The sequence below is a fragment of the Amborella trichopoda genome, chromosome 13, assembly GCF_054954075.1.
Source record: "Amborella trichopoda isolate Santa Cruz 75 chromosome 13, AtrichopodaSantaCruz75HAP2 v2.0, whole genome shotgun sequence".
Lineage (NCBI taxonomy): Eukaryota > Viridiplantae > Streptophyta > Magnoliopsida > Amborellales > Amborellaceae > Amborella > Amborella trichopoda.
In genome coordinates, this window is record NC_142348.1 from 32,591,883 (window position 1) to 32,605,098 (window position 13,216).

At 37.0% G+C, this 13,216-nt stretch overlaps 1 protein-coding gene across 1 annotated transcript; it reads left to right on the plus strand.

Annotated features, from left to right (window-relative positions):
• The first annotated feature begins 3,122 nt into the window (after positions 1 to 3,122).
• On the plus strand, positions 3,123 to 12,959 carry LOC18440277 (putative acetyltransferase At3g50280). Its single transcript, XM_006850428.4, has 2 exons — positions 3,123 to 3,677; positions 11,884 to 12,959. Exons 1-2 carry the CDS (start codon positions 3,222 to 3,224, stop codon positions 12,751 to 12,753), a joined length of 1,326 nt encoding a protein of 441 aa, XP_006850491.3. The 5' UTR covers positions 3,123 to 3,221; the 3' UTR covers positions 12,754 to 12,959.
• Positions 12,960 to 13,216: the final 257 nt, after the last annotated feature.

Consider the following 13,216-nt stretch of genomic DNA (forward strand, 5'->3'; position numbering starts at 1 on the left):
CCAGGCCACCAAAAGGGGGCTTGGGCAGGACTAGGGCCAGCTCGGCTAGGCCCTTTTTTTCCCTTATTTTTTGTTTTTTGTTTTCAATTTCAGGTTTGCTAGGCTTGGCTCCTACAGGGCTAACGCCAGGTCTTGGTCGAGGCCTTTTTAGGGCCTACTCTATAGGGACCATGGCCATGTTTGGGCCATGGGTGGCCCAGTTCGGGTCTGGCCAGTTGCCAACTACCTATGGGGAGAGAGACATAGGTATGGCCTATATACACCTAGATTTGTAAGTGTCTCGAATCCTAAATATAGATTCTAGATAAATGAATTACCTTCTCTTAGTCATCCTAGACCCATTTTGGTTTAACACTGAGGAAAATATCTTTCACACTAGGCAGACATCCTAAAAACCTTCAAATGCATTACCTCAACCAAATTAGGAAATTTCTGTCTTCATATTGTTGGGAATCTTAACAAACATTCGAGCAGTCCAAGAGTCACGCAATTTCAATATGCAATTTGAAACTTATAGGCCAAAGACCTAATAGTGATAAATATAATATAATATAATCCCATCTTAGTTCTCCAATGACTTTGCATCTCTAACAACATGTTATGTGTAAGTGGGGCGCCGCGTGGGGAGTTAATGGAAATGAATGAAGCCCCATGGCTCCTGTTTGATTTTAGAAGCTTCTAATGGCCTTCCTGAATCTGTTTGGACTGGGAAATTTGTGTTTCTAAATTCGAATAGCTTTGAAAGTTCAATATTCAAGACTTTCATCTACATTAAACTTTTGTTAGGATGAATCCAACGAAAGTTAAGAGATAAAAAAGGTACCTAATTTAGAAATTTGAGAAGAATTTGATAAATAATTGCTTTAGGATCCAAATTGTCATCAAAATTCAGGCTTAAAACAGGTCAATTTTTCTGAAATCCTTACATATATAGCCCATAAAATAAATAAGGATTGGGATTAGAAACATCAAAGAAATCCAACCTCAAAATTTTAGTAAGGGTGAACTTATATCACCAAAGTGATATGTATATTCCTCACCTTTTACTATAAAACGACGGTCCAAATCAGCTCAAATTTGATGAGATGATATATTCCTAACCTTTTACTATGTAAATACTTCTTTGTACCCATTCCAATCATAAGATAGGAAATTTAGAGACCCAACGACCACAAAGAGATCCAAAGATCTAGAGATTTAGATTAGAGAATCAAAGCTTGAAACCTAAGTGTGCCTCAAGAAAGGTCCCATAAAGCGCGAGCCAAGACCTAACTACCAAATCCATATGAAACGGCATTTTAATAGCCCTAATTTAGGCCACCCGAGCCCCTATTAGGCCAAAAACCCTAAGAAATCCTAGATCAAGCCTAAAAACCCTAAGAAATCCTTGATCAAGCCTAAAAACTTTAAATCTAATCTCTTTGTCCTAATTCCCATTAACTTCAAGAGAACCCTTGAGTATATAAATAGAAAATCTTAAGGGAAATTTATGTACGGACTTGGTTTTTTTTACTGTTATAACGGTATGACCCGAAAATGGCTTGTTATTCTTCTACTATTTTTTTTATTTTTTTCCAAGTTTTCCACTAGTCCGATGTTTGACGCTTGGTTTGGCTAAAAAATAAGCACCGAAGGCCGTTCGATATTCAAACCATCGGACCACATTATTTACTTAAAAAAAAGAATAGAAGCTTGTCCAATGGCTCGAACATCAGATCACTTGTTTTACTAAAAAAAAAATGAACAAAAAGCGGTCTAATGGTTCAAACATCGGACCGTTTGTTTTACTAAAAAAGATCAATAGAAGGCGGTCCGATGTTTGGACTGCTTGTTTTACTAAAAAAATTCAATTGAATATTTCTATAAAATGGCATAATTTTTTGTTTTCCTTGGCGCTGAATTGTGGATTTTTTATGCAGGTTTTTACCAGATCTTGTGTTCTGGCTACGGTAATCGTGCTTTGGTAGCAAGGCAGGTTAATTCACTCCATTTCTGATCATCATTTTTCCCTCTCTAGATTTGTTGGCTATTGGGTGGTGGTCTTGAGCAAGATGGTGGTCTCCAGACCGCTTACTTTTGGCCAGGTATCTGAATTGGTGTTAGCATCTGCTATGCTTTGATGCTTCTTCTGCGTAATTTAGAGAGACAGAGATTGGGGATCCAGTTGTAATGGGTTTTGCTTATTTTCTCTGTATATGCCCAAAGAGTTTTATGTTCTTTTCTTTTAAGTAAAGTAGTAAACTAATCGACCTGTAAACCCAAACCAAGCCAGATAGGAGAGAGAAAGCGAGATTATTGCAAGGGAGAGAGAGAGAGGGCCGAAAGCAAGTGAGGCAGAAGAGAGAAGAGAGAAGAGAGGAAGAAGAGAGCAAAGTTTTCGAGGGTCACCCAGGACAAACTTATGAAAAAATAAAAAAAAAATCGGGAACCGTCATTCGAAGTAATAGCAGGTTATTTTCAAACCATAGTAAAACAAAACCCAGTCCCTAGTAAATTTCTCAAATCTTAAATACCAGTTTAGTTTTCAAGCAAATTTTCAAATTGCAAACGACTAAAACACAAACGTATTAGTATATGATCCGGCGCCTTTGCTCCTCGTGTAGGTTCCATGGGGAAGATTGTGTTATTTTATTCTACTTTTTTTTTCTTTTTCCCCTTTCCAAGCAAGTATTTGCTTTAGATCAATTTGTTTTTCAAGTTTCTAGTGACTTCTCAATGCTTTTTAGTGAGATAGTTAGCCAGCATAGCCCTTTATCCATAAGAAGGAGACCATGACTTTTTGGTGAAATTTCTCTCCAAAAAGTTGAAACTCAAGGTATTTTTCTTTCTAAAAATTTTAGAGAGAGATTTAAAGGTATTTTTGTCTAACATAAAGCTGTTTTCTTCGACGGGGAATGGCTGTAAAAAAAAAATTATTGTGTCAATAAAGGAGGTCGATAAAGGTCTAGATATCATATCAAACAGGACTCTCCCCAACCAATAGATAAATCGCATATCCACGTGAAACAGAACAAAAGGCCACCAATGTCATTCAGGCCGGTACAAAATGGTGGGCCACGAGGGCCCGCATATTGATGGGATGGCGGGATTCATAAAACCCTTATTCCCCTCCTCCTTAATACAAGAAAGGGAGGATTCACCCTCCGTAAATTTCACTGCACCAGCGTGGCCTCAGACTTGTACCAACTCCTGGGCCATATTATCTCTCTCATATCGCCAACATGGCCACCGCCACCGCCACCACCACCACCACGGAGGTCAGCCACGTCACCACTTACACGGTGAAGCCCGCCCGCGACACCGGCGGGAAGCGGTGGCACCTAGGAGCCCCTGACCTCTCCATGCTCTCTTACCACTACATCCAGAAGGGCCTCTTCTTCACAAAACCGCCATCTCCGATAGACGAGGTGCTCGATCGCCTCAGAGCTGCCCTCTCGGAGTGCCTTGTCCATTTCTTTCCTCTCGCCGGCCGCCTCGTGTATGAGGAGGAGGAGGAGTATTTCTATGTGGATTGTAACGATGAAGGGGCCGAGGTTGTTCATGCTAAGGCGGATGTCACGGCCGAGGACGCTATGGCGCCGGCCCCTGTCGGAGTCACTCCCATTTTGAGGGATTTCTTTGCTCTCAATGATAAGGTGGGATTTGATGGGATGACCCTGCCCTTGCTGGCCATTCAGGTAATCAATTCATCCTTTCAATTTTTTTTTGTATTGTTCTTTGTTTGATTAATCTTCTTGGAACACTGATTTTGCTTTTTGATTTTCCCTTTTGGTTTAATGGATGCCCGCTCTAGTTTTTTTTTTTTGGTCAAATTGACCAATTCAGTAGGGAAGATGTAGGGTTAAAATTAGGGGAAAATTGGTTCATGGATGCGCCCTGCTGCTCAAATCGAGCAATTCTAAGATGCAGGACTGAATTTGGGCAAAATGAGGTTACATCTGGTTTCCTCTTTAAAGAAGTCTCTGAGGCCGTATCTGACATTGAGGTGCCCTGGCATCTAATTAATTCTCGCAAGCAACCGTGGTAGTCCTTATGGGCCTTACGTTTAACTGAATGGTCGTCCTCAGGAGAATTATCTTTTACTTGTCCTTTTATTCCACAGAGATTTTAGTTTCTTTGCTGGGGCTTTTAAATGGTGTGATTTGCCAAAGGGTCGGTTTGAAAATAGTAAGACATGGCGCACTTCAAAGCATGAATTGTGAAGCCTCAAAAATAGTGCAGGTCTAACAAATATGTGAATGTTTGAAAAAACACAGTCGAGTTCATGTGATACAAACTTAAAATAGACATTATTTTTAGGATTTGAAATCTAATTTTTTCTAAGTCCATAGGTATTGAGGTCAAGATAATGGAATTGAGATTTTCTAGCGTCAGAACTCTAGTTTCCGGCAAGATTTGGCCGGCATTGCCCTACAATAACATTTGAACCAGTATATCATTCTTTCATGGGAGGCACTGTACATCTGTCTTCTTGGTCTGAAGACCTACTTGGGAGAATTTTGAAATTATGAGAATCACTATATGATTATTTTCAAATAGAAAAAAGAAAAATTGAGCTTCTGAGTCTTTTAACACTTAATTCTCACCTTTGAAAATTGGATGCTCTCTATTCAAACTTGAGATATTGTTTTTTTTAGTCTGGTTCGAAGAGGTTACATCCTGAATGTGGTTGGAAGAGGTTACATTCTCAATGTTTAAGGTCCTAAAATTGCTCCTGGATTGGGTTTTACCCCAAAGAGTGAATGGCAATACACTCCTGTGGAGCCTAAAATCTCTTGGCATCACGATTTCATTACAAAAGACAAAGAAATTGCTACTTCAAATAAGATGAAAAGAGATTTACGACCTTTTCCTCTCCCTATTCACGTACCATTTCCGCTTTAGGTGGAAATGTAATTTCCATGTGATACTTTTGTTATTATACAGTATAACTTATATGGAAAATTATGGATACTGAACTTGGTGGATGTAGTATAACTTATAGGGAAAATTATGGATACCGAACTTGGTGGATATTCTACCCCCAATATTTTTAGTATCACACATATAATTCAGTTATTGTTTTTTCTTGCATTTATCCGAGTCAAAAAGTCAATATTTTAAAGATTAAATTACCCTTCCCCTCTTTTACCCTACCCATTAAATCTCTTTCAACCCACCCTCTTTTCCTCTTTGTCTCTCTTGCGTTGAAAAATGCGGTCCGACACAGAAGTGTGCCGGGTCAGCTTCTAGCTTCTGGAATTCTAGAAGCCTTATAGCCGGTCTGGCACACTTTTGTGTCTAGTCACGAGGCTTCTAAAATTTCACAAGGCAGAAGGCGGTCCAACATACTTTTGTGGCAAACTACTTTTTTTTTTCTTCTGTTTGGTTCAAAAGTGTGCTGGATCGGTCACGAGGCTTTTGGATCTCTAAAAGCTAGAAGCCTGCCCAACACACTCTTGTGCCGGACCGCTTTTTTTCAATGAGAGAAAGAGAGAGACTGATATTGGGTGGAAAGAGAGACTAATATTGGGTGGGGAGAGAGAGAGAGGGGGTCGAGAGATTTAATGGGTAAGGGTAATTTAATGTTTATAACATTGACTTTTTTATTAAGGTAAAAGCAAGAAAAAACAGTAATTGAGTTATGGGTGTCATACTAAAAATATTAGATGCAGAATGTCTACAAAGTTCTTTTGAGGTGTACGGGTACTTTCCCATAAGATATAAGATGTCTTTTATTCTTCTAATTTTAGGGTATATGAAGTACACGTTTAATGTGATCTGCAGATGTATCGTATTCTTAGAATTTTACGGTATATGAAGTACACATTTGATCTGATCTACAAGAAATCCATGAGATGTTTCTTGTTTCTTCTTGTAAAGTCGCTTAATTTAGGCCGTGTGCTTTAGTCATTTGCCCATGTGAATTTTGGACTTCGGAGATACCGGAGATACCAGTGATACCATACGCTTAATTATCTATTATTTATCTTTTACCCTTTCAAAGGGGAGCAGAGCCGGGCCGACCAAAGAACCAGAAAGGACATGTTTGGGCCTGGCCAGGCCCTGAGCCGGCACTACTCTTGGACTAGGTGGCCTTGCGTAGCCTTATTTTCAGGATTTCGTATGGGGCCAATTGATATGAAATTTTCTTGTTTTCTATATTCATAAGAGGGAAAACAAAAATTGCCAGTTTCGGGCCAGGCTATTACCTCTAGCCAAATCTTGGTCCGCCCCAAACTCTAGGCCTAGATTTCAGGCTTAGTCCCTACCCTATGACCAAATTTAATGGTTGAGCTTGGGCTGTTTGTCACCCCTTTTTATATCATATTGGAGTTGTTGCTGGTGGTAGGTTACTAGAACTTTGATAACTCTCATTAATAAAATTATATGAAAACTGAAAATATTTTTTTTTTTATAAAATTATATGAAATCTGAAAATATTTTTTTTTTTTTTTTAACGGTAGTTCAACAAAAATGATCGCAAATGTGATGTAGCATTATTAATGTCAATTGCTAACCACCCAAGCCCAAGCTCGATCCCTATCCAAGGATAAGACCTTGAAATATATTTATGCACTAGGAAACTCACCTTGCTCACCCTATGCCTTCTCCCAATTTTAAATCATAGGTGCCTCGCCTTCAAAAGAATTTTCTTTGAGGCAACAACTAAATCCTAAAGCACCCAAACATTGTTAAATGGAGCACCATTTACATAACAAAAAATAAAGGTGGACTTGATATGAAAAAGTATGAGGAACAGTAACACTAGCAATGTGGGAATGAAGATTGACTCTCATGTGTGGCTAATGATTAATGAAAAATCATATAAAAAAGAGGTAAGTTTATATAAAGCCGAGGCTCTAAACAATCGAATTAGAGCCCACCTCAAAAATTTCACTAGAATAGGTTGTTTTGATGCCCAAATTTTCTCAAATTGATCATCTCAACATCAAGATGCATGGCCATGAGAAAAAAATGGATTTCAAGTTTTAAAAATAATGTATTTTGTGACGTATTTTTGGACCGTCAATTTTCAAAATTTTCAAGTTTTCATACATCTATTAATCTACACTATTTTTGAAGCTTTAAACTTCATAAATAAAGATAAAAATATATTTTTACATTATCACAAATATTTCCAGTATTGAAACCACATTTCTCGATACTATTTGAAACTAGGCTCTAATTTGATTGTTTAGAGCCTAAGCTCTATACAAACTGCACACTATAAAAAAAGCGTCTATGAACTTACTAGAAGAGAGCACAGGGCCTAAAACAAAACACTCAAGGCCATATGCAATAAACCAATACACACAAGAACCTCATGGTTCACATGGGTCGGCAATAAAGACAAAAACGCTTTGACCTATTGAGAGAATGCAAAAATGTGGTTTTCAATACTCTAATATGTGGTTCGTATGCAAGGCCAACATCAAAGATCATAAGCACATCTGCACATGTGCATAACATGTGCCTTTGTTGGAGCGGTTCAAGAACATTACTGTTGGGTTTTTTAAACATGCATAGCTGCTGCTAATGTATAAACACACTCATTTTAGGAAAGGTTTTTAGACAAACTGTAAGTAAACACAAGTTTATAGAGGATAAACTCAAACTTCAATGCACACATTCATTCCATTAGGAAGTGCCTATTTAAAGGTCTTGCAAACAATTTTAAAACCACCAACAACAACTTAGGTGAAACCAATTTGAATAATCACCTACTAATTTTAACCTCCCATTATGATAACTAGCCACGTATCTTTAGATAGAGAGAGAGTAGAGATAACAACTATTAACCCATAACTACCAATAATATGAGAGTTACAAGACTCTCATGTGACTATCTTCCGATGATTTTGCATCACTATTTAATACTTCCTTTTGATGCAAAATCTTTTATATCAAGTAATTTTGAAATATGCAAACTTTACAAATGAGAGGGTTTTTGTGAAACCATAAGCTACTTGTTCGTATTTTGCGTCAATTAAGCCTTTCGGCACCACATCTTGGATGAAATGATGTTTAATTTTGATGTGCTTCATTTGTCTATGAAATATTGGATTCTTTGTCATGGTGATTGTTGTTTTGTTGTCGCACAAATTTTAGTCACATGTTCTTGGTGATTACGAAGATCTCCAGTTAATCTCTTTAGCCACATAGCTTGACATGCAACTGCCATACCATGCTCTCGGGGCTTGTTTAAGGCCATAAAGAATTTTTTTTAATTTATAGAAATTTTCTTTTTTTCTTTAGCTCTAAACTTTTTGGGTTGAATTACATACACATCCTCTTCAAAATCTCCATTTAAAAAAGTAGATTTGACATCAAGTTGATATATAGGCCATTGTTTTTGAGCCGCAACTGTTAAAATTGTTCTTATAGTTTCTAACCTCGCAATAAGGGAAAATGTTTCAAATAAATCAATACCTTGGTAGTGTGCATATCCTTTGCCAGTAGTCGACTTTTATGCTTTTTGTACACTTCCATCAACATTGTATTTTGTTTTGAAGATTTATTTTAGGCCAATCGTCTTTTTTCCTTGTGGCAAATCTGCAAACTACTATATTTGTTTTCATTCAATGCCCATCATCTCCTCTTTCATTGCCTCTTGCCATTCTTTCTTCTCATCTTCAAAACTTATTATATCTGCAACAAAAAGAGTGAAGCTACAAGATTCATAAATTTCTTGTGAAGATCTAAGTCTCCTTAGTGGGCTTTCTAAGGATGTATTTATAGGCAAATCATTACAAACTTCTATGCTATTATTTTCCAAAGTCAATGGAAGTGCAAATTTACCTTCCTCCATGATTTTGCTCCAATCCCGAAAACCATTTTCATCAAATTCAACCTCACGGCTTGTGATTAATGTTTTAGGTTTTAAGTTACACAACTGATACCCTTGAGATTTGATAGATATCTAATAAATACACATTTCTCACTTGTTTTATCCAATTTTTTACAAAATTCAGAATTTACAAATGCCTAGGCATTACAACCAAAGACTTTAAAGTGACTTGCATCAAGTTTGCTTCCACTCCATGCTTCATATGATGTTTGCTTTTGTATTGCCTTTGTTGGAGATCTATTCAACAAATAAATTGAAATGACCACAACTTCTTCCCAAAAATCATTTGAAAGATATTTTTCTTTTAACAAACTCCTTATCATTTCAACAATAGTCATGTTTTTCCTCTCTGCTACTCCATTTTTCTCAAGTGTGTAATGAGTAATAAGGTGTCCGTAAATGCCATTTTATTTACAAAAAGAATCAATATCATTTGAAACAAATTCACCCCCTCTATCTGTAAGCAAAGTCTTTATGGAAAAACCACTTTGCTTTTTAACCAATGCTTCGAATCATTTAAACATTTGAAATGCCTTGGATTTTTTGTTCTAAAAATTATACGCAACACTTTCTACTAAAATCATCTATAAATAATAAGAAATATGTGTTGTCACTTATGGACTTAGTTTGCATTGAACCACTCACATCAGCATAAACTAATTCAAGTAGACATTTTGCTCTCCATGCCTTTCCTACTGGAAATAATATTTGATGTTGTTTTTCATAAAGACAAGTTTCACAAAGTTTACCATCATGACTAATTTTTGGTAAGCTATACCATTTTTTTTATTCAATAGTTTCATTCTATTAAAGTGAGGATGTCAATAGCTCATATGCCATATCTAAGATTCATTTCTAGCACTTGCATGATTTTCTAAGCCCGACAAGTCAAAAGGGAACATCTTTTTGTCAGCCATTTGAATATTTGCAATGATCAAACCAGATTTTTTTTTTTTTATCTTTAATGGAGCATCTATCATCATCAAATAGAATGGAATAAGCCATTTGCATCAAAGTTTCAATGCTCAACAAATTATGTGCAAGATTTGGAACAAATAAAACATCATTTAACTCCTTAACCTTACCGGATGATGTTCTTAATACAATTGTTCTTTTACCTTCAACTCACACTCGCTTATCATCCAAAGTCATGGATATTCACAATTTCATCAATATTTTGAAGAATATTCTTCAAGTCAAACATGTGGTTACTACACCCACTATCCAAAAACCAAACATCATTTACAATTTCTTTTACATATATGCTAAACATAGTTAGTCTCGTATAATTCCTTTTCTTCAACAAAATTGGCTTGTTGGTTCGGCCTAAAATACCATCATTCACTATATGACCAAATTTTTTGCCATCAAAACATTGAGTACATTTGTATTTTTACCTCCTCTATTTGCATTGTTACCTTTTTCCTCACTAGGTGAATTTCTTTGGTCATTCGTGTAACCAAACGTTCCTCTTCCTCTGACTCTACTTCTACCATTATATCCACCTGTTCCACATCCTCTACGTACATATCTCTCAAAATTGTTATAATTTTTTCGAGGATGACTCCACCTTAGATTGAAATGCCTGCTCCTTATTTTTCTGTATTGACCTATTAATCTTGTTTTCATTTGCTCGCGAAGAGCCCATTAGTTCATCAAATAAGAAGATATCCGAGTCTTTAAATTTTTCTATTGTAGCAACTACATGATCAAATTTAGATGGTATACTTCTCAAAACTTTTTCAACTATCTTTTCATCTAAAATATTTTATCCAAATGATTTCATTTGATTAACTATTGTAGTCACCCTAACAAGAAAATCTTGAATATTTTCATTATTTTTCATAAGCAAAGTTTCAAATTCTCGTCGAACGGATTGGAGTTTTACTGTTTTTACCTTATTTGTTCATTGATATCCCTTTTGCAAAATACTCCAAGCTTCAGTCGACAAAGTTGCAAAAACAATCCTTGAAAGAATTTACTCATGAACTGCTTTTTGTATGAAAACTAATGCCTTCAAATCCCTTTTTTTTCTTCTTATCTCTATCGTTTGGGCTGCAGTAAGTTTAGCATATTCACTTAGATGCTCTGCACAACCATTCTCAACCACATGCCTTAAATCTTGAAACTAAAATAATGTTTTCATTTTAATATTCCAATGCTAAAAAAATTCACCTTTGAAAAATTGGAATTGATGGTTGAGAAATATTTGATGGACTACTATTATTTGTCATATAGAATGATGCGGCAAATTAAGTAAAGAAATTTAAATTTCTATTACCTTTTCTCTAAGTTTTGGCTTTGACCTGCTGGTCCTAAATGTCCTCTCCAAATAATAAATATCCACGCCTATGCCTATCTCTTTTGGCAATCTGTTCTTTGGTACCACAAATTGTTGGGTTTTTTCAACATACATACTTGCTGCTATTGAATACGGTTTTTTAAACATGCTGCTGCTATTGTATGAAAAAAACACTCCTTTTAGCAAAGGATTTTATATAAACTATAAGTAAATATATGTTTAGAGAGGATAAACTCAAACTTCAAAGAACACATACATTCTAATCATAATCTCACATTAAAATAACTACCCACATATCTTTAGGGCGTATTCGATAACAAGAATTTAGGGGGAGGAAGAAGGAAGTTCCCATTATTATACAACTTACGTGTTTGATGCATGAAACTTATATAACTTCCATGATTAATGCACCAAAACCTATGGCTCCTAGACTTAAGGGGAAAAAATATTTTGACCACATCTTATCATAACTCTAACATCACCAAAACCTATGCCTCTATTGCACCATACGTTGAGCTTATTGGCGTGGTCAATAGTATATACATGCAAAGAAAACCTTAAAAACAGCAAATACACTTAAACATATATCACTTATCACAACAGAAGCATGAATGCTTTCAATCTGAGAAATCTTTAATTTGTTTCACTTGTTACTGAATGCCATGACGATGTCCAACACTCCTAGTTAACAATTGAATTGAGAAAAAAAGGAAATAGGTTGGTAAGAATTTAATATTTTCTAGTGGAACAGGTGACAGAACTAGTAGATGGGGTCTTTATTGGAACCTCCACCAACCACGCTTTGTTCGATGGCACATCATACTGGATGATTGTTAATGCCTTGTCAGAGCTGTGTAGAGGTGCCGAGAAAATATCTCGGCCACCGGTGTCGGAGCAATGGTTCCCCTACCCTGTCCCTATAAAGCTTCCATTCCACCCCGGCCTGGTCGACAGGTTCACTCCCCCACCACTCAAGGAGAGGGTATTCCACTTCAGCGCGGCTTCCATTGCCATACTTAAAGCCAAGGCAAACGCCACCAAAGATCCAGATGCGCCCCCATTCTCATCCTTCCAAGTCCTCTATGCACACCTCTGGCGAGGCGTGACCCGTGCTCGGAAGAACCCAGAAGGTGAGACCGTTAGGTGCAGCCTGTATGTGACATATCGACAGAGAGTGACACCTCCCATGCCAGCCAACAGCATCGGTAACATTATCCGTTCTGTCTATGCCTTGACTACTGCTGGAGAGCTTTTGAGCCACAACCTAGCTTGGGCCGCAGGGCTCTTGCAGAAGCTAATTTCCTCTCAGACTGACCAAGAGTCACGTGAGGGGCTGGCGGCCCAAGCTAGAAACCCACATGTGACGCATCTGAGCAGCTTTGGCTCGACTCACCTTCTCATGGGGAGCTCTCCTAGGTTCGATATGTATGGCAATGATTTCGGGTGGGGAAAGCCGATTCAGGCGAGAGTGGGGCACGACAACAGGTACGATGGGAAGGCGTTTGCATTGCCTGCCCCTGAAGGTGGTGGAAGCACCGAAGTGGAGCTGTGTCTCCTTCCGGAGTACATGGACGCTTTGGAAGTTGATGAAGAGTTCCTTGAGGCAGTGACACCTTCTTGAGCACCCCACTATGTTGGGCTTCTTCTTTCTCACCCTTGTATTTGTTGCATTTCCTTTTTTGTTGTTTGGTGTTTAATCTGATTTACTATGTTTTATCAAGAGATACACCGTTTGGTTCGAATGAAAAAGTTTTCGAGAAAAACTTTTCATATGAAAGAACTCTCATATGTGATTAAAGTATGAAATTTCAATTGTTATTGGGTGTCTTCCACTCTTAAGTTACAAAATTTAATCTCAACCATACATTTTATAATAATTGAATTAGATGAGTTTAAGTTAGAAAATCTTATTCAAAATATGCATTTTACAATTATATGCCTAATAAGTGAATTAAACAGGCAGCTTCCAACTTTCTCAATAATAAACAAATGAAAAATGCCAACAACACAATTTATCAAATAAGGTAATAAGGTTCTCAACTTTTAGGCTAACAATTTTCACCTTTGTCCCAAATCCAGGAAAA